The sequence below is a fragment of the Phaseolus vulgaris genome, chromosome 10 (genome assembly GCF_000499845.2).
Source record: "Phaseolus vulgaris cultivar G19833 chromosome 10, P. vulgaris v2.0, whole genome shotgun sequence".
Taxonomy (NCBI): Eukaryota; Viridiplantae; Streptophyta; class Magnoliopsida; order Fabales; family Fabaceae; genus Phaseolus; species Phaseolus vulgaris.
Genome location: NC_023750.2, coordinates 41133146 through 41154794, shown reverse-complemented (window position 1 = coordinate 41154794; position 21649 = coordinate 41133146). Strand labels below are relative to the sequence as shown.

Here is a 21649-nt window from a genome sequence, read left to right as displayed (position 1 = left end):
AGGTAGCAGGTAACAGGTAAAAGTTTGCAGGTTTCAGGTAGCAGGTAACAGGTAGCAAGTAGCAAGTAGCTGGTAGCCTGTAACAGGTTACAGATTGCAGGTAGCAGGTTGTAGGTAGCAGGTTACAGGTTACAGGTTACAGGTAGCATGTTACAGGTTACAGGCAGCAGGTAGAAGGTAGCACGTAGTAGGTAGAAGTTTGCAGGTTGCATGTAGCAAGTAGCAGGTTGCAGGTAGCAAGTAGCAGGCTGCACGTCCTGGCTTTTCTTCCCTGTATCTTCCTTTTGTGATTTGTTTATGGACGTGCCTCGTTATCTCGGTGCAAACAACATATGAAAGTACTTGTGTGAATTTTTTTCAGCGCAATACGGACCCATAATAAAATAGCAGAATTTAGGGCAGAATTTTACAAGTTTTTGTAGAGGATAGCCTTGGTTTGCACATAATTTCTAAAAAATTCTCCCGAGATAATTTTTTCCTGAAATTCCATGTAAGAATCTTCACTGAATTTGGGACAAAACGCGACGAATTTAAGATCAAACGGGTGAGTATTCACCCACAAAAAAAATAAAACAGTTTCACCCACATACGAAACTTCCTTTCAGCCCTGGCAGTGATCGATAAAAAATTTATTGTAAATCTTGTGGGACGAATATGGGGCTCAAATCTCATCCAAAACTCAATCCACACTGTGACGAACGTGTGGTAAAAATTTCAGACCAAAATACCCAAGGAGTAAGGCGTAGTAAGTCCCACACCGAGAGTGAACAAAACTGGTTTTCCGAAAACAAAACGTCCTGGATTTTCTTCCCCGTATCTTCTTTTTGTGATTTGTTTATGGACGTGCCTCCTTATCTGGGTGCAAACAACATATGAAAGTACTTGTTTGAATTTTTTCAGCGCAATACGAACCCGTAATAAAATTGCAGAAATTAGGGCGAAATTTCACAAGTTTTTGTAGAGGATAGCCTTGGTTTGCACAGAATTTCTGAAAAATTCTCCTAAGAAATTTTTTTCCTGAAATTCAATGTAAGAATATTCACTGAATTTGGGATAAAACGTGACGAATTTAAGGTCAAACGGGTGAGTATTCACCCACGAAAAAAATCAGACATTTTCACACACATATGAAACTTCCTTTCAGCCCTGGCAGTGATCGATAAAACATTTATTGTAAATCTTGTGGGACGAATCTGAGGCTCAAATCTCATCCAAAACTCAATACACACCGTGACGAATGTGTGGTAAAAATTCCAGACCAAAATACCGAAGGAGTAAGGCGTAGTAAGCCCCACACCGAGAGTGAACAAAACTGGTTTTCCGAAAACAAAACGTCGTGACTTTTCTTCCTCGTATCTTCTTTTTGTGATTTGTTTATAGACGTGCCTCCTTATCTGAGTGCAAACAGCATATGAAAGTACTTGTGTGAATTTTTTCAGCGCAATATGGACCCATAATAAAATTACAGAATTTAGGGCGACATTTCACAAGTTTTTGTAGAGAATAGCCTTGGTTTGCATAGAATTTCTCAAAAATTCTCCCGAGATAGTTTTTTCCTGAAATTCCACATAAGAATCTCCACTGAATTTGGGACAAAACGCGACGAATTTAAGGTCAAACGGGTGAGTATTCACCCACGAAAAAAATCAAACAGTTTCACACACATACGAAACTTCTTTTCAACCCTGGCAGTGGTCGATAAAAATTTTATTGTAAATTTTGTGGGACGAATCTGGGGCTCTAATCTCATCCAAAACTCAATAGACACAGTGACGAACGTGTGGTAAAAATTTCAGACCAAAATACCCAAGGAGTAAGGTGTAGTAAATCCCAGACCGAGAATGAACAAAACTGGATTTCCGAAAAAAAACGTCATGGCTTTTCTTCCCCGTATCTTCATTTTGTGATTTGTTTATGGACGTGCCTCCTTATCTGGGTGAAAACAACATATCAAAGTACTTGTGTGAATTTTTTCAGCGCAATACGAACCCGTAATAAAATTGCAAAAATTAGGGCGGAATTTAACAAGTTTTTGTAGAGGATAGCCTTGGTTTGCACAGAATTGTTGAAAATTTCTACCGAGATAGTTTTTTCCTGAAATTCTACATAAGAATCTCCACTGAATTTGGGACGAAACGCGACGAATTTCTTGTCAAACGGGTGATTATTCACCCACGAAAAAAATCAAACAGTTTCACACACAAACGAACCTTCCTTTCAGCTCTGGAAGTGATGGATAAAAAATTTATTGTCAAACTTGTGGGACGATTTTGGGGTTCAAATCTCAGTAAAATTCAATAAACATAGTGACGAACGTGTGGTAAAAATTTCAGACCAAAATACCCAAGGAGTAAGGCGTAGTAAGTCTCATACCTAGAGTGAACAAAACTGGTTTTCCGAAAACAAAACGTCCTGGCTTTTCTTCCCGTATCTTCTTTTTGTGATTTGTTTATAGACGTGCCTCCTTATCTAGGTGCAAACAACATATGAAAGTACTTGTGTGAATTTTTTTTCAGCGCAATAAGGACCCATAATAAAATTGCAGAAATTAGGGCGGAATTTCACAAGTTTTTGTAGAGGATAGCCTTGGTTTGCACAGAATTTCTGAAAAATTCTCCCAAGATAGTTTTTTCCTGAAATTTCAAGTAAGAATCTCCACTGAATTTGGGACAAAACGCGATGAATTTTAGGTCAAACAGGTGAGTATTCACCCACGAAAAAAATCAAACAGTTTCGCACACAAACGAATCTTCTTGTCAGCCCTGGCAGTGATCAGTAAAAAGTTTATTGTCAATCTTGTGGGACGAATCTGGGCTCAAATCTCAGCCAAAACTCAATAGACACAGTGACGAACTTCTGGTCAAAATTTAAGACCAAAACACCCAAGGAGTAAGGCGTAGTAAGTCCCAGACCGAGAGTGAGCAAAATTGGTTTTCCGAAAACAATACGTCCTGCCTTTTCCTCCCTGTATCTTCCTTTTGTGATTCATTAATGGACGTGCCTCCGTACTTGGGTGCAAACAACATATGAAAGTACTTGTGTGAGTTTTTTCAGTGTAATACGGACGCAGAATAAAAATTGCAGAAAGTATGGCGAAATTTCACAAGTTTCGGTAGAGGATAGATAGCCTTGGTTTGCAAGAAAATTCTGAAAAATTCTACCGAGATAGTTTTTTCCTGAAATTTCACGTAAGAATCTCCACTGAATTTGGGACGAAACACGAGAAATTTCGGGTCAAACAGATGAGTATTCACCCACGATAAAAATCAAACAGTTTCACATACAAACGAACCTTGCTTTCAACTCTAGCAGTGATCAGTAAAAAATTTATTGCCAGTCTTGTGGGACGAATCTGGGGCTCAAATCTCAGCCAATAATCAATAGACACAATGACAAATATTTGGTCAAAATTTCATACCAAAACACCCAAGGAGTAAGGCGAAGTAAGTCCCAGAGCCGAGAGTGAACAAAACTGGTTTTCCGAAAACAAAACGTCCTGGTTTTTCTTCCCCGTATCTTCCTTTTGTGATTCGTGTATGGACGTGCCTCCTTACCTGGGTGGAAACAACATATGAAAGTACTTGTGTGAATTTTTTCAGCGTAATACGGACGCAGAATAAAAATTGCAGAAAGTAGGACGAAATTTCACAAGTTTCTGTAGACGCCTTGGTTTGCACGAAAATGTCTGAAAAATCCTCCCAGAATAGTTTTTTTCTGAAATTCCACGTAAGAATCTCCACTGAATTTGGGACGAAACGCGATGAATTTTAGGTCAAACGGGTGAGTATTCACCCACGAAAAAAATCAAACAGTTTCGCACACAAACGAATCTTCTTGTCAGCCCTGGCAGTGATCAGTAAATAATTTATTGCAAGACTTGTGGGACGAATTTGGGGCTCAAATCTCAGCCAAAACTCAATAGACACAGTGAAGAACGTCTGGTCAAAATTTCACACCAAAACACCCAAGGAGTAAGGCGTAGTAAGTCCCAGACCGTGAGTTAACAAAACTGGTTTTCCGAAAACAAAACGTCCTGGCTTTTCTTCCTCGTATCTTCCTTTTGTGATTCGTTTATGAACATTCCTCCTTACCTGGGTGCAAAGAACATATGAAAGTACTTGTGTGAATTTATTCAGCGCAATACGGACACAGAATAGAAATTGCAGAAAGTAGGGCGAAATTTCACAAGTTTCGAAAGAGGATAGCCTTGGTTTGCACAAAAATTTCTGAAAAATTCTCCCGAAATAGTTTTTTCCTGAAAGTCCACGTAAGAATCTCCACTGATTTTGGCACGAAAAGCGACAAATTTTGGGTCAAACGGATGAGAAATCAAACAGTTTCACACACAAACGAAACTTCCTTTCAGCCTTGGCAGTGATCAATAAAAAATTTATTGTCAATCTAGTGGGACGAATCTGGGGCTCAAATCTCAGCCAAAACTCAATAGACACAGTGACGAACGTCTGGTCAAAATTTCAGACCAAAACTCCCAAGGAGTAAGGCGTAGTAAGTCTCAGACTGAGAGTGAACAAAACTGGTTTTCCGAAAACAAAACATCCTAGCTTTTCTTCTCTGTATCTTCTTTTTGTGATTCGTTTATGGACGTGCCTCCTTACCTGGGTGCAAAAAACATATGAAAGTACTTGTGTGAAGTTTTTCAGCGCAATACGGACTCAGAATAAAAATTGCAGAAAGTGGGGCGAAATTTCACAAGTTTCGATAGAGGATAGCCTTGGTTTGCACGAAAATTTCTGAAAAATTCTCTCGAATGCAGTGGTTAAATTTTATGGTTTAAACCAGCAAAATTTGATAAATCACTACAATTAATTCAATTCATATATTATACTTTATTAAAGTAATAATACAATATAATTAATTCAATTCATATTTAATAAGGTTATTTAAGCTTAATGTTAGAATGTAAAGTTTATACTAATTTGACTTAAACAGGACATTCCTTTGAATATAAGATCTGATGCGATTCCAATTTCACCTTAACAAAAGGCTTGCAAAGTAGCAAAGCATTATTGTTGGAGATGCATTTTCTGCTTCCAACAGTGATGCTACAAAGAAATTCCTCAAGACAAAACAAAGAAATTTTTTATAACAATGCACCCAAAGATATTTATAGGTATGTTCTTGTACATAATTTTTATCAAAGTTTATGGAGGATTTAATAATTAAACGATTCCAATCATGTAACTATTGGATTGTGCTTGTCATTTTTAAAATATCCTATTGTGAGAGGATGAAAATCTATTATAAAGAAAAAAACTTCAAAATTTCATCCTTTTATAAAATTATGAGTACAAGCCATTAGTCACATGTTTTGAACGAAATAATTATAAATTTTTATATAGTTAGATTTAATTAATCATCATCTCTATCCAATATATGTGATTGTGCATGTCGTCATGAATCAAAATACCTCACACAACATTATCCATGAAAACACATTAAGAAAAACTATTGTTTCTTGTGTTTTACACGTTTCATGTCTTGTTTTGATATACAACTTTGGAAGATGACAAAATGACATGCAAACCATAAATGCATTACTCTTACATAAGTCTTTTCTACAAACTGAGTCATGCAGTAGCTTCAATACAAATGGAACTCATGTAAGGTTTAGATTCAAATTCATTATTATGCTTTCCACACTTTTAAACTTTTCTAAAGTTTAATAGGTAAATGTAAGATATAAATGCATGATGCATTTATCTTATCTCAATGCATAAAATATCAGTGAAAAACATTACATAGTATAAGGAATGTTATTTGGTTAGCATCCCAAAACTATATGCAATATAATAATATAAGTAAGAAAATTATATAAACTTTATTTTTGTGAGAAATGTTAAAAATTTAAACATAATTATGTTGCATTAGTTTTGGATGCTAAATTAATGAGATTTTTTATACTATGTGACTTTCTTTTGCTGTGAAAGATTAAATACTCACATTTTTATGCATTGAGATAAGTTACACGAATGCATGCATTTGTTTTATATGTCACATATCCAATTTTACATTTACCTATACAACGTTAGAAGTGTGGAAAATTCAGTGATAAATTTGCATGCATGTCTAAAACATAGATAGACCCTATGGTGTATTCTAATTATTATGACAATTTATTAAAAAAAAGTGAAGAATAAAGAGATTTAAAAGTTAATCCTTTCATAATATGATTTATAAAATTCTAACTACAACTAATTAGTCACATGGTTTAGATTCAATTGGTTATAAAATATTACATGTTTAGATTTAATTAATCATGACATTTATTTTATACATATGTACCTATGAATCATAATAGGTTTACAATACATATATTAATAAATATAAAAAAAATATGTTAAATGAAGTAAAATAATAATCAAAGATATCAAATTAACAAATTTTTAATTGTTCATGTAGTGGAAATATTGTTCAATCTACACTATGTTGCATATATCAATATTTTTAATGATTATTTAGGATTTAAGGTTTAAGATTTTTTTTTTCTTAAAAATCTTTCTCTTCATTTTGAATTGGTTTTCTTTATAAGAAGGGTTTGGACACTCTTTAAATATCTGGTTTTATTTTTATTTTTTTTTTATAAAAAAATATTTCAATCTGCACTATATTTAACATTGTTTTTATTTCCTTCTGATATGACATAACATGCAAAGTATCAAAGTATTGTTGTCAAAGATTTTTTTTTTCTGGTTTTAAAGAATTATTGTTTTGCAGAGAATTCCAGTTCCAACTGTGATGTATTTAAAAATTATTCAAAATAGAACAAAGAAAGCTTCCAATAGAAAAAAAAAAGAATATAGGTGAGAGTTAATCACTTTATATTTTTCACTGTCAGAGCCGAAAGGAAGGTTCGTTTGTGTATGAAACTGTTTGATTTTTTTCGTGGGCGAATACTCATCCGTTTGACCTGAAATTCATCGCGTTCTATCCCAAATTCAGTGCAGATTCTTACGTGGAATTTTAGGAAAACACTATTTCGGGAGAATTTTTCGAAAATTTTGTGCAAACCAAAGCTATCCTCTACCAAAACTTGTGAAATTTCGCCCTACTTTCTGCAATTTTTATTCTGGGTTCGTATTGTGCTGAAAAAGTTCACACAAGTACTTCCATTTGTTGTTTGCATCCAGGTAAGGAGGCACGTCCATAAAAGAATCACAAAAAGGAGATACGGGGAAGAAAACCAATGATGTTTTGTTTTCGGAAAACCATTTTTGTTCACTCTCAGTCTAGGACTTACCGCGCCTTACTCCTTGGGTGTTTTGGCCCGAAACTTTTACTAGACGTTCGCCACTGTGTCTACTTATTTTTGGCTGAGATTTGAGCCCCATATTCGTCCCACAAGATTGGCAATAAATTTTTTTATTGATCACTGCCAGAGTTGAAAGGAAGTGTAAAACTGTTTGAATTTTTTTGTGGGTGAATACTCATCCGATTGACCTTAAATTTGTCGCATTTTGAACCAAATTCAGTGGAGATTCTTACGTAGAATTTCAGGAAAAAACTATTTCAGTAGAATTTTTCAAGAATTCTCGTGCAAACCAAGGCTATCATCTACCAAAACTTGTGAAATTTCGCCCTAGTTTCTGCAATTTTTATTTTGCATCCGTATTGCGCTGAGAAAATTCACACCAGTACTTTCATATTTTGTTTGCACCCAGGTAAGGAGGCACGTCCATAAATGAATCACAAAAAGAAGATACGGGGAAGAAAATTCAGGACGCTTTGTTTTCGGAAAACTAGTTTTGTTCACACTCGGTCTGGGACTTACTGCGCCTTACTCCTTGGGTGTTTTGGCCTGAAATTTTTACCAGATGTTCGTCACTGTGTCTACTGATTTTTGGCTGAAATTTGAGCCCCAGATTCGTCCCACAAGACTGGCAATAAATTGTTTATTGATCACTGCCAGGGCTGAAAGGAAGGTTCGTTTGTGTGTGAAACTGTTTGATTTTTTTTATGAATGAATACTCATCCGTTTGACCCGAAATTTGTCGCGTTTCGTCCGAAATTCAGTGGAGATTCTTACATCTAATTTCAAGAAAAAACTATTCTGGGCAAATTTTTCGTGCAAACCAAGGCTATCCTCTTCCAAAACTTGTGAAATTTCGCCCTAGTTTCTGCAATTGTTATTCTGCGTCCGTATTGCGCTGAGGAAATTCAAACAAGTACTTTCGTATGTTTTTTGCACCCAGATAAGGAGGCACGTCCATAAACGAATCACAAAAAGAAGATACAGGGAAGAAAAGGCAGGACAATTTTTTTTTGGAAAACCAGTTTTGTTCACTCTCGGTCTGGGACTTAGTGCGCCTTACTCCCTGGGTGTTTTGGCCTGAAATTTTTCCCAGACGTTCGTCACCATGTCTACTGATTTTTGGCTGAGATTTGAGCCCCAGATTCGTCCCACAAGATTGGCATAAATTTTTTATTGCTCACTGCCAAGGCTGAAAGGAAGGTTCGTATGTGTGTGAAACTGTTTGAATTTTTTCGTGGGTGAATACTCTTCCGTTTGACCTTAAATTTGTTGCATTTTGAACCAAATTCAGTGGAGATTCTTACGTAGAATTTCAGGAAAAAAAAAATATTTTGGGAGAATTTTTCAAGAATTTTCGTGCAAACCAAAGCTATCTTCTACAAAACTTGTGAAATTTTGCCCTAGTTTCTGCAATTTTTATTCTGCGTCCGTATGGCGCTGAGGAAATTCAAACAAGTACTTTCATATGTTGTTTGCACCCAGGTAAGGAGGCACATCCATAAACGAATCACAAAAAGAAGATACGGGGAAGAAAAGTCAAGACTTTTTGTTTTTGGAAAACTAGTTTTGTTCACTCTCGGTCTGGGACTTACTACGCCTTACTCCTTGGTTGTTTTGGCCTGAAATTTTTCTTAGACGTTCGTCACTGTGTCTACTGATCATTAAAAGTTCCTTATCAGGTAGAAGTTTATTCATGTGTATTCACATTTTGTTTTTATCATTATCCTATATCCGTATTTTTTTAGTTTTTCACTATCACATGCATATTTTAAATGTATTTTTTTTAATGAAATGAATGGTAATTTAAAAAAAAAAAATCAAATGGATAGCAGGTTCTAAGGTTTAGGAATCTATCTAATAATATAAGAGAAATTAATGCAAATAATATATTGTGAGTGATTTATTTTGATAAGAATGGCAGGATGCACATAATTGTTGGTACTAGAATCTACCATTTTTGTTCTCTCTTTCTTCTAGGAATAATATGGATGGCACACACGGTTTCTCTCACACTTATGAGACACTCACAATTGTTTCTCTTTCACACTCACGTTGTTGTTATCACACACTCACAATTGTTTCTATCAAATTTTCTGGCACATTGAGCTCTAATACCAATTGTTGAACACAAACATAAGATATTTACGAAGCACGTTGTTGAATTCAAAATACAATATAGACTATATAGTACAATCTCAAAACGAAACAAAGAAAATATCTTTTGCATTCGCTAATTTGATGCATTAAATAATGGAAGGTTTCCTAAAAATATTCACTACATTTTAACATACATATCTCTAAAAAATAGATAAAAAAAATTAACCACCTTATTTAAAACATAAAAAAAAAACTGTATTTATTTAAATAAATTTAAAATAATAATTCTAATTGGTATCACGTAGCAACCATCAATCCATCAAATCAAAATTAATGACGGAAAGCGAATCACCGTCGTCCAAACCCTCACACCAATGGACCGGTCACAAAGACCAGTAGCACAAACAACACTTTAACTCTACTTTGTGTTTCTCTGCTAATCGTTTTTGCATCTCATCTTTCGTAATTGATATTGAATGGAGTCAAAGGTAAATTGCACTGTAGCGATTTGGATATAGGTTTTTTTTTTATAAACTCTTGTTAAAGCCCATTTAATGGAAAAAATAATTTAAATTTTTCCATAAACTAACTTATGCATCTGACCTTTATATAGCATTTCTCATCTTACTTCTTTATGGCTTAGGTTCATAAATTGATTTTAAGTTCATTCTCCCTTTGTTCTTCCCCCTCTTCTTGTTAATGAAGAGTCCTTGGTATCATCCATTCCCTTCGTTTTTTAAGCTAATTGTTTTTTCATTTGATGTTTGATAATTTATAGTGATTGGAACCAAAATGCTTCATTGCCCGTTTGTGATTTAGACAAACTTCTTGTAAGCTTGCTTGTTCCAAAAAAAGGAAAAAAAAATTAAGGTAAACCTATGAATTAAAATTAACTTATGCACTTCATTTTTATACAACATTTCTGATCTTACTTCTCTGTAGCTTAGGTGCATACTTTGATTTTAAATTATGGGGAAATTCATTTTATTTTACTTTAGTTTTACATGATGATGAGTTGTTACTGTATTTTTTATTTTTTATTTGATTTATTTTAAATTTTTGTCGTTTTTAATCATCTTTTTATTTTAAAATTAAATTTATTATTTTTTAACTAATTATCATATAGTTAAAAGTAATTTTATACCACTATATAAATTATTATCGTAAATCTATAATATAGTTTGTATATTTTAAAAAAATATTTCAAATTTTGATTATGATGAAAATAATCATTTATCTTTAGATTTTATAAACATTAAAATGCTATTAAATATTATTTATAATTCTAAAATAAACTTAAACAGACTTAAACCCCATGAATTTTGTTAGAGAAAATACTTACACGAAAAGAAGAATATATATATATATATATATATATATATATATATATACTACTTAAAACTAACTGATATTTTGATATCTAAAATTTGTGGATAATTTTTTTTTATAATTTCAGTACATAAAAGTCAAAATTTTATTATCTAAGTTATATTATTTGGTAATTTTCTAGTGTGAACAATTTTATTATTTAAGAAATTAAAAATAATTTATTTATTTAATAAAATAACTAATTAAATGATTTTTTATTTCAAAATAATTAAATAACTTCTCTTTTTAAAAATAATCTCTGCATAATTTTTTTGATATTATTCTTACAAAACTATATATATTTTAAGTTGTATTATATTTCAATTAACTATTCATAAAAACAATAAAATTATATAAATAGTAGAATTATATATTTTTAAAATGTTACATTATTTTAATGAAATAAAATATGAATATGCTGTGTTTTCACTACTACATAAATTAAAATATTTTTAAAGTAATTTTTTGTATTGAAAATAAAAATACTAAATCTAAAACCAAATTTAAATTTGCTTAGAGAAAACATACTTAAATGTATTATTAATAAGAGAAAACCTGCTGTGGGAGTTGTTCAAAGAGGAGAAACAGGGATAATTGTGAAGGAATCGCATCACATTACAGTGAACTGAGGACAATGTCTGCTGAATCGCCAAGTTCTGTTCGTAAAGGTACCATGTTCCTTCCTCAATCAATCAAACTTTTTCCCTTTCTTTTTCTGAATTTGGTTTTTCTCTCTGTTGCAGTGGTTATTCATCTCAGAGCCACCGGTGATGCTCCTATTCTCAAGCAATCTAAGTTCAAGGTATTTCCTTTCCACCTTCCTCTTTAATGGGTGTCTTTTATTTCTCCAAATTCCTCATCAAAATTGTTAATTGAACTCTCTTTGCATGCTTTCCTCTTTTTTGAAATAAAGAAGAAGAAGGTTTTTTATGCCAATTATGATTTATTTGTTTCAAATTCAAGTTTGTGGGTGTGGGATGGTGCATAAATCTGATTTGATTGAAGGTATAATCATGCGATCGGATTTAGTAAGGGTTTCAATGACCTAGGAATGCGAATTTTCATAATTGGTTATGTTAACCCAAATGAATTTTCACGTCTTAAATTATAGATAAGATCTTCTATTTGTGCCTTCGTTTATATTTACCTGGACGGTGATGAAGATATGCTGGATAAGTAAATAATGTAGTATCTGAAAAGTTCAGTGTGGTTTATGTGAACTGATAAACCAGGATAAACTTATTTATTTTTCTTTTGAGCATAAGAGTAGTAACTGAACGACGTTATGATTTGGCTTGATTTGAAGAACCCAATTTGTGGTTCTTCTGAGCTTGAGAGGCTGTCAATTGCATTTTTTAAAGACTGCAGATAATGATTGCCTAAAATTAGATGAGTCGGAGTGTGTTCTTGGATCATGGCTGGTGCTTGCTAGAATTGGTTTGCAATGGTAACCCAAGATTTCGTGTCTTAGTTCACAGTGGTTGGTTAGGATGTAACTCGTGCAAGGAAGCAGCATGATAATCATTGTGAGGAACATTCTAGATGCAATTTACTTTGAAGTGTACAAAATAATGTTCTTGTTTCACATTTCTGCATCAATATTGTTGTATTTAAATATTTTTTACTTGTTCTTTTTCTGCTTCTATTACTTGCCAGTTGTATTTCTGTTCTTATTCCCTCTACCATCTACATTTGGAATGACACGAAATATTACTCTCGTGAACTCTTTCGGATAGGCCATTGCTGAATTTTTCCATTTCAGAATTTCACTCTATCCAGTTCTGTAACATGATGAACTAGTTGTAATTGAGTTAAACTATGTCAATTTGTTATTACTAAAAACTATGACCAAACTATATCTCACTGGGTGGGACTGGTTAAATGGATGATAGATTCTATTGGGATCCATAAAAAAATTCTGCAAAATAGATACAGCTTTAGATCTTTTTATGTAGTTTATCCTACCTTTCTTAGTTCTTCTATCCATTTAAACTGGACTCCCTTTTATTTAATATGCACAGTACTATCCATGTTATTTTCTCTCGAATTGAAATTACACTCCGAATTTTGTATTCATGGTGGGGAAAGAAGAATACAAACTATCTTTCTGTGCTATCTTTCTGTGTGGCTTCTCTGTCCTTGTTGCTGATAAGAAAGTTGTCAATTCAAGTTTTAATGTCATTATTTTAATAATGTTTGCAATGAATTCCACATATATTTTTATATGGCAGATAGCAGGAACTGATAAATTCGCTAAAGTGATAGATTTTCTTCGCCGTCAGCTCCACAGGGAGACATTGGTAAAATGTCATTGTGTATTCTGTTCCCATCTATTTCTCTGAAGGTTTTGCATACTCAATTTTGATTTCCTAATTTTGCAGTTTGTGTATGTCAATAGTGCTTTTTCACCAAACCCTGATGAATTGGTCATTGATCTGTTTAATGTAAGACATCACCTGATCCCATCTTTTCCACTGATTTTTATATCTTCATTGAATGTATGATTCTTGTGCTACAGTTACTTATATTTCTCGCCATTATAATATTTGTCTCATCTCATGTAGGAAAATTTTAGGTTTATGCCTGAGAGTATGTTTATGTGATGAAAGTAAATAGATACTGTTAAAAAATTTAGCAGTATTTGTTAGAAGTTGTTTTTAACATTTCTGTATCTACCTTCTTTATCATTGAGTTATTTATTTCCTTTCTCTTATTTTTGTAGAATTTTGGTTTTGATGGCAAACTGGTGGTGAACTACGCCTGCTCCATGGCGTGGGGCTAACCCTGAATGGTGGTTGCTGGTTACCAAAGCTTCAAATTGTGAATACATATTGCTTCATTTCAGAAACTGGGACATGCATATAATCACAGTACACCATTTCTTTTTAACTAGGATCTTACAGGATAAGTGAAGAAAACCTGGACAGGACTCTAACCTGGATATTTCTTATTCATTTTCTAATTGTTATTGTGTATTTTTGTATATTTATGCGTGGCTACTATAATCTTGTTTTGGTATACTTCTTCGTAAATATTTATATAGAAAAGTTAACAAAAATTGATAATATATGAATTATGTTGGTGTTTTTTGTTTTTCGATTTATTCGATCTAGTTCACTACAGGACAAGGACAAATTCTTTCTGCACCTTATATTTTAATTCCAAAATATGGAATACAGAATACATAATGCAAAAATTGTATTCTGTGTAATACGGCAAACATTTTTCATAATGGAAAATTTGTGTTTAGAATTGTGTAATATGGAATGTAAATTTCTATAAAGCAAATTGAGAAGGGTAATTTTGATATTTTCGACGTATGGGGTGCAGGAAGAAATGCATGGAGTTGCAAAAAGAATTTGCCCATGACAAGAATTTAGTAACAGGTTTTATGATCAGCCCACCTTTTATATGAGAATTTCTTTTTTCACCCCAATAGTTTCCTTATGCACCCTCATAACTATGAAAATGTCCACTTTGTTTGTTTGTTTGATTGATGAAAAAAGTTTTATGTATAATCTGAAAACTTTTTTTACTTTCATAGAGGAATATGGAAGCTTTGTTTACTTCCGAATTAAAAGTCAAAATTAATTTCTCGATGTATACTGAGTTGTTTTTTACATGAAAAAAGTTTCTTAATTATATAATTTTGAATTTTTTATTTCGTATTGTATATTTTAAAAGTCATTTTTACATTAAAAAATATTTTTTTAGATTACAATTTGAAAGTCATTTAAAAAAAAATTCAGATTGTACAACCTAAATATATTTTTTTATTAAAAACTTTTGAAATGTATAATTTAAGTTTTTATTGTAAAGTCTAGGAATAATTTTTTAACTTACAAATTATACAATTTTAAAAAAATTATGTAAAAAATAACTTCTTAATTATATAATTTGAAACATTAGTTCTTTTGAGTTCGTCCATAATAGAACATAGACACTGAATTATAGAATTTGAAACATTAGTTCTTTTGATACAACATGGACAAGAATGAGAAAAGGAGGTGATAGTGTCGATGGCAAATAAGCAATTTGATCTATTAACCAACATTGAGGTGCAGAAAGAAATGACACTTTCTTATTTGTTTTTCAAGGCACAGGACAGAACCCATTTTTTCAATAACACAAATTATCGAATTGGAGTCACGAAGTTTATTAATAACTTTTTTTAATTAAATTCGTTTTAGTTTTACAGTTTGTATTTACCCCTGAAATAGAAATTAGAACCACGTTCGTTTAAATCAGTTTTATGGAAGAATTTTAGAAGAAAAGATTTAATTTTTTTCTATAAATTAAAAATAAAAGTAAGAAAAACTTATATAAAAGATTTTTTAAAATTTAATTTAAGTCCAAACTAATTTTAATTTACGAAATATTTTATTTCATGTTTTTCTTATATTTTTCTCATTCTTTAATAGACATTCTTATTTTTATTTCTCTTTCTGATTTAGAATTTGTTGGTTTCAAAACAAAGAAAAAATGAAGATGGAAAGCACCAAAATAAAAGAGAAACACGTAAAAAGAAAATATTGAATATTAAACGTTTCGCATAAATATGAAATATTTTATAGAAAGTTTTATGTACAATTATAAATATTTATTAATGTTCATGTTTTTTATTATAATAACATAAATCATTATATACTGACTGAAAGATTAAAGATCATTAAAAGTTAAAATAATATAAATAAATAATAGAATAAGATAATACTATATCAAAGTCTAATAAATAGGTTAAAAAACTTAAAATATATTTAATAATTGTAAGGTGTAAAAAGTAAAAATCCAATCAAGGTAAAGCCCATCAACGAACACTTAAAGTATATTTAATAACTGTAAGATATGAAAAACCCAATCAATAGGTAGTTAAAGTATTTTTGATCTGATAATTAAGCAAATTGATTCTGACTATATTATCTAAGCACCTTACAGGTACACACATCCGCTCGAGAGCAATCATGAACTAGAAATCAAGAGTTGAACTTGATCAAGCAGCTGAGTGATAAACCACCTCTAGTAACCAAGAATCAGCCTAAACCCACAAATCCAATCCAGTAAATTTAGTAATCGAAAGCCTAAGACGATAGAGACCTATAAGAGAAGAACATTGTTTCTAAAACCATAAAAAAACACATTAAATAATAAATTTTTAAAAATAATACATTTTCATTCATTTCTACTTTGATTACAATATTTGCATATTATAAATTTGAACCGTAAGATAATTTATATTTTTGAGTTAAAAAGCATGAAGAGGTTGAAGAGAAGCACATGGAAGTGTAGTAATTGAGTTGAACAGAAGGTGTTCGATTGTTGGTGGATCTGTGAGTGTGTTAGAGGATAGGAGCCGGGTGGTTATTCCCCATTGTCTGCATGTTGTTCCGTTGCAGACCAAACTATGATGAATAACAACAACGTTACAAACTCCTTAATTTTAGTTAATTTCTATGTTTGACCCATCTTTGTTTGAATCATTTCGAAACTGAAATTACCATTAAGTCCCTGAGCCTCTGAGCACTGTGAAATTACAAAAATGTTGATGATAGAAGACAAGTTTAATTTGTTTTGATGGGTTTGCAGTGAACCTGGACCAATTGCCATCACTGCCCTCCATGCAAATGCCACTAGATGCAGGTTTCCCCTCACTGCTCCAATCAGTCTATGTGAATTGAATCTTATATTAATTAACTTATTCACACTAATTCGTCATCATTAAACTTTTTTTATCATTACTTTAACATTCTATATCACTCTATAATACTTTTTTAATAAACTATATCACTAATGAAAACTATGTTTCAAAAATGCTACAAACATTCTTACTATTTTTTCTTCTTACATCTATATAAAAGTACCCATAGTAATATACAATATTAATTATAATTTAAGGGATAATTTTTTAATAATCAAGCATGAATTATATGATTAATATCAGGAAACACAACTAAAAAATCATTAAGTATAAATTAATTTTATTAAATGATTTTATAATAATGAAATATGTGTAATTTTATAAAAAAAATCTCATTAGACTTTTTTAATATACATTAATTGACTTATAAATACATTAAAAATGTGTAAATTAAATAAAAATATAATAAAGTTTGTTAATCTTAATACATAATTAAAAGCATCTTTATTTTTATTTTTATTTTTATTTTTATTTTACACTTTTCGCTTTTTCTTTAGCCCTAATTACATAAATCAATTAAAAATTAGGCAAGAATAAAATATAATTAGAGAAAATGTTTTTAATACTATATTAACCCATAAAAATAAAATAAGAGTTGTATAGTTTTGTTTAAATATAAACATGAGTTGCACACTAGTAAACATATATATGTTGTTTCATGATTATCTTACAACATATTATCTTCTCTTTAATAGTAATAATAATAATATAATTAGGGTTTTAAACATAGGATGTGAATAATTATATTCAGTGACCGCTTATATCAGTTGGGTCATCCATTACCCTCTCTGGTGGAGTAATCCAGTGTTGTGCAGAGTGCTTTATGAAATCTGAGCCGTTGATGATGTTATCAGGTGTTACAAGAGCATTGCAACTGAATCCAACCCTCTCTCTGATAATAGCCGTGGAGATTTTGGCATCTCTTCACTTAATTTTGATATATTATTATATATTATTTTGTGACAGTGCGACATGCCGTGGCCACCTCTGCAGAAATCTGAGAAAGAAATGAAAGAGGTGGCACAGAACCCAACACTTTCATTAGAAAACAGACACAGGGCTGAGAATATAAGACGAGAGAGAAGTTTGTCTAGAGTTCTCAAGTCTCAATACCTTCACTCTCACCTCAACAATATCATAAAATAAACCAAAATCAAACTAATAATATTATATATATTTTATATATATATATATATATATATATATAAACCCAACATACCCCCTTTAGAAGAGACCCACAAGATATGAATCCCACATGATTATGACTATGATGCAAGCTTCAAAGGGGGGAAAAGAAATGGAAAATTTTCAACCTCATCCCAACTTCCCTACCATTACAAGCTTTGAAATTTGAGCTCAAACTCCAACATTCCAAACTTGCATAGATAGAGAGATACATACATGCTACAAGCAGTTCGAATTTTTTGGGAGGGGAGAAAGATCTGTGGGGTGTAAGTTAGTGTAACTCCTGTAATAAGGAAGTTTGTGCTCTTTGTGGGGATTGTTTCTTGAGAAAAGAGGAAGCTGTTGTGTGTGAGAAAAGTGTGTTGATATGAGTAACTGGTTGGGGTTCTCTCTGACTCCACACTTGAGGATTGATGAAGAATTTGGGAGAGAAAACCAAGAGCGTGGAGGAGGAGGAGGAGGTGGAGGAGAAGGAGGAGGGTATCATCCTCGTCCTTCTTCTCACCCTCACATGTCTGTTATGCCTTTGCGCTCTGATGGCTCTCTGTGTGTTGCTGACTCCTTCACCCACTCTGCTGCTCATCAAGGTATTGCATGTCCTTCTATTTGCACCCGTTCCCTTCTAGATTATCTTATTTTGAACAGATAGTAATTTTTTATTGGCTTTGGAGAATATTTTTGAGCAATAAATAACTAAACATTCCTAAAACAAACTTTTGTGATTCTCTACCACAATGAGTGGTTTTTGGTTATTGAATAGGTAGAGAGTGCTCTGTGTGTTGATTTCAACCCTTTGCATGTCGCTTAAAGCAGTTTCTTTTGTGCCTTTTCTCTTGATTACTGCATAAAGTTTTTATATTTTGCTATGAATCAGTGCTTCCACTGCATTGGTTTTTCTTATTTATGAATTAACAATGAAATTTGTGTGGCTGCTTGTAGAATGGAGATATGATAGTGCAATAGGTGGAGGGAATTCCAATGAAAAAGGTCCAAAGCTTGAGGACTTTTTGGGCTGCTACTCAAACTCCCCCAATAAAGTCTTTTGTCAAGATTCTCAACATGACCAAAACCAAAGCCAGAGCAATGTTTCCAAAATCAATGTTAATGTGGCACCAAGCTTTTGCACCAATGCCGAGATTGAAACTGGGGATTGCCTCACAAACCCTTCTTCCCTGCTTCAATCTTTCCATGCATACAGTGATAACCCACATGCCCTTATCCCGACCAATGGCATGTACAAGTCCTGGTTGGCACAAACTCAGTTTTCTGATGTAAAGCCATCAACTGAGGCAAATGGGTGTAATTTCCAATCACTGTCCCTCACTATGAGCCCCACTGTGCAGAATGGGGTGGGTGCAATTTCCCCTGTTCAAGCTATTGAGGACAATAGGAAACGGGCTATGGCTAAATCTCATGCTAGGGAACCAGTTCCTCGCAAATCTATTGACACTTTTGGGCAGAGAACCTCTCAATACCGTGGTGTTACAAGGTAGTACAAGTGATGATTTTTTATTGTTCATTAATTATTACACGGAATGATATTTTTGTTCATTTGGATGAATTTTTCTCTTTTTTCTTTTTGGAATCATGGATTTTGTTAGGCATAGATGGACTGGGAGATATGAGGCCCATTTGTGGGATAACAGTTGCAGAAAGGAAGGGCAAACAAGGAAAGGAAGGCAAGGTGAGAAAATCTGTTTTTTGGTTCAGGTTTTTGGGTTTTGGTTTTATTATTTTATATTAATTTGGTTTATTGCCATTGACCAAGGAAGATCATTTTCAAAGAACCAAAACAAGTGCTTTAGCCTTTTCCATTTTGTTCCTTTTTTATTTACTTTCCACTCTTGTTTGAAAGAGAATATACTAACGGTCTGTTTCATGCACTGGTTGGATTCTTCTCCCTTTTTCATGGCTTCTTCAAATCTTCACTCAGTCTACCTTGGTGAGTTACACTCCTTCACACGCGATGCTTGTCTATCTTTTCTCCTTTACCATCTTTGTAAATCTTACCTATTACTATAACACGGTAACTGGTTAGATACGCTACTAGATATGAAGCATTGGAAAGTGTGCTTGGCTTTTGAGGATAATTTATCGCTTTTGGCAAATAATTATATCCGTGTATGTATTATTATTAGGTGGTTATGATAAGGAAGAAAAAGCAGCAAGGGCTTATGACTTAGCTGCACTCAAGTATTGGGGTCCAACAACTCACATAAATTTCCCTGTAAGGTTTCTGAAACTTGTACAGTTTTCTCCTTTGCAAAAGTCTTTCCTTAGCTAGTCTTGCAACAGTACAAAATAGAAACAAGGGAATTAAAAATTATTGAAAAAAGTCAAATATTTCCTATGTATTTAATTTATGTGGCTTGAACCATTACATAGCAACTGTGATCACTCTACATGTCTACTGCTTCATAAATGCTCAGTTAAGCACTTATGAGAAGGAACTTGAAGAGATGAAGCACATGACCAGGCAAGAATTTGTCGCCAATTTAAGAAGGTACCATTAAATTTTTTCCATGTGATCTTAGTAAATTCTTTCACCCCCATTGCATTCAACTGGAAGGAATTGTCCTTTTTGTTTCCCTCGGCAGGAAGAGCAGTGGATTTTCAAGAGGGGCATCTGTGTATAGAGGTGTGACAAGGTATGGACTAAAGTAATGAGCTTTATCATTAATACGAATAAAGTTTTCCATGAATTATTTTCTGCAATTTTCAGCTTTTGAATTAAGGTGGGCAATTATTAGCTAACATCTATCTTTTTCTCCTTGTATCATTTTCAGGCACCACCAACATGGAAGGTGGCAGGCCCGAATCGGAAGGGTTGCAGGAAACAAGGACTTGTATCTTGGTACATTCAGTAAGTTTGTAGACCCTATCTTGCCTTTCTTTTAAAGCTTCCTTTTTCCCTTTTGAATAATCATTGTTTGTTCCTTTATTCATGCATGATAATGTGACATGATTTAATAATGTCTCTTTATAATATCACATTACACATTGTCAGTTTTCATTAATCTTTTTGCAATTCATTCTGTCATCCATAACAATTGTGTAGGTACTCAAGAAGAAGCTGCTGAAGCATACGACATTGCAGCAATCAAGTTCAGAGGAACAAGTGCTGTGACCAACTTTGACATAAGTAGGTATGATGTGAAGAGAATCTGCTCAAGTTCCACTCTCATTGCAGGAGATCTTGCAAAACGGTCCCCAAAAACAGAATCACCAGCTGCTGTTGCTGCGGATGACATCAACACAAGCAGTTCTTCTGTGCCGACTCAGCCACCTCCCTTGGCAATAACTGAAGGTGAACATTCTGATGAGTTGTCCAACATGATGTGGAATGGCAACGCTGATGAGCAAGCACATAATGAGAGTGCTAGCATCAACAATATCACTGAATCATCACAGCAAGTTTCTCCAAGCAACAGCAAGGTTGGTTTGAACCCTGAAAGTCCCCCAAAGTGTTCTGTGGGGCTACCCAATGAGTTTGGAGTGAGTGGAACAGACTATGGACATGGGTACTTCACCCTGGATGGACCAAAATATGATGATGGGAACAATGAAAACGACCACATGAGCAGCAGCAGGCTTGGAAATATGGGACTTGTTAATCAAGTTCCCATGTTTGCTTTGTGGAATGAATGAGGAGAGTGTTGAGTTGAGTTGAGATCAGAGACATTAGCTTAGGAAAACAAACTAAGATGATGAGATGGGAGAATTATTGGATGATTATGTTTGGTAATTTGTTGTGTTGAAAAGAAGGGGATGTCAGTAGTTGTGATTCCTTATGTGTTCTTTTGTTGTTGGTAGGTAGGGTACGATACTAACTTGCAAAACATTATCCACTTTGGTTAACGAGAAAAAATAGAACAGAATGATGCATGAAAATCAATCATGAGAATCGTACCAAAATTTCTATCTTCCTTTGCTGGCTGGTAACTAAATATATATATTCATATAAGATTATTATATGATTTGTTTGTGAAGTTAGCAGCACGAGTACTTTTTCTTTGACTACTACAAGGATATTT

General features: G+C 33.0%; 2 protein-coding genes across 2 annotated transcripts; both read left to right on the top strand.

The window, feature by feature from the left end:
• Positions 1 to 11262: 11262 nt before the first annotated feature.
• LOC137819258 (ubiquitin-like protein ATG12) lies at positions 11263 to 13802 on the top strand. Its single transcript, XM_068623051.1, has 5 exons — positions 11263 to 11403; positions 11479 to 11537; positions 12967 to 13035; positions 13117 to 13179; positions 13458 to 13802. Exons 1-5 carry the CDS (start codon positions 11370 to 11372, stop codon positions 13515 to 13517), a joined length of 285 nt encoding a protein of 94 aa, XP_068479152.1. The 5' UTR covers positions 11263 to 11369; the 3' UTR covers positions 13518 to 13802.
• A 3854-nt stretch (positions 13803 to 17656) lies between these two features.
• On the top strand, positions 17657 to 21530 carry LOC137819386 (AP2-like ethylene-responsive transcription factor AIL1). Its single transcript, XM_068623218.1, has 9 exons — positions 17657 to 18202; positions 18555 to 19104; positions 19217 to 19299; positions 19549 to 19557; positions 19754 to 19842; positions 20045 to 20118; positions 20213 to 20263; positions 20402 to 20478; positions 20674 to 21530. The coding sequence occupies exons 1-9, from the start codon at positions 17983 to 17985 to the stop codon at positions 21261 to 21263; spliced, it is 1743 nt and encodes a 580-aa protein (XP_068479319.1). The 5' UTR covers positions 17657 to 17982; the 3' UTR covers positions 21264 to 21530.
• Positions 21531 to 21649: the final 119 nt, after the last annotated feature.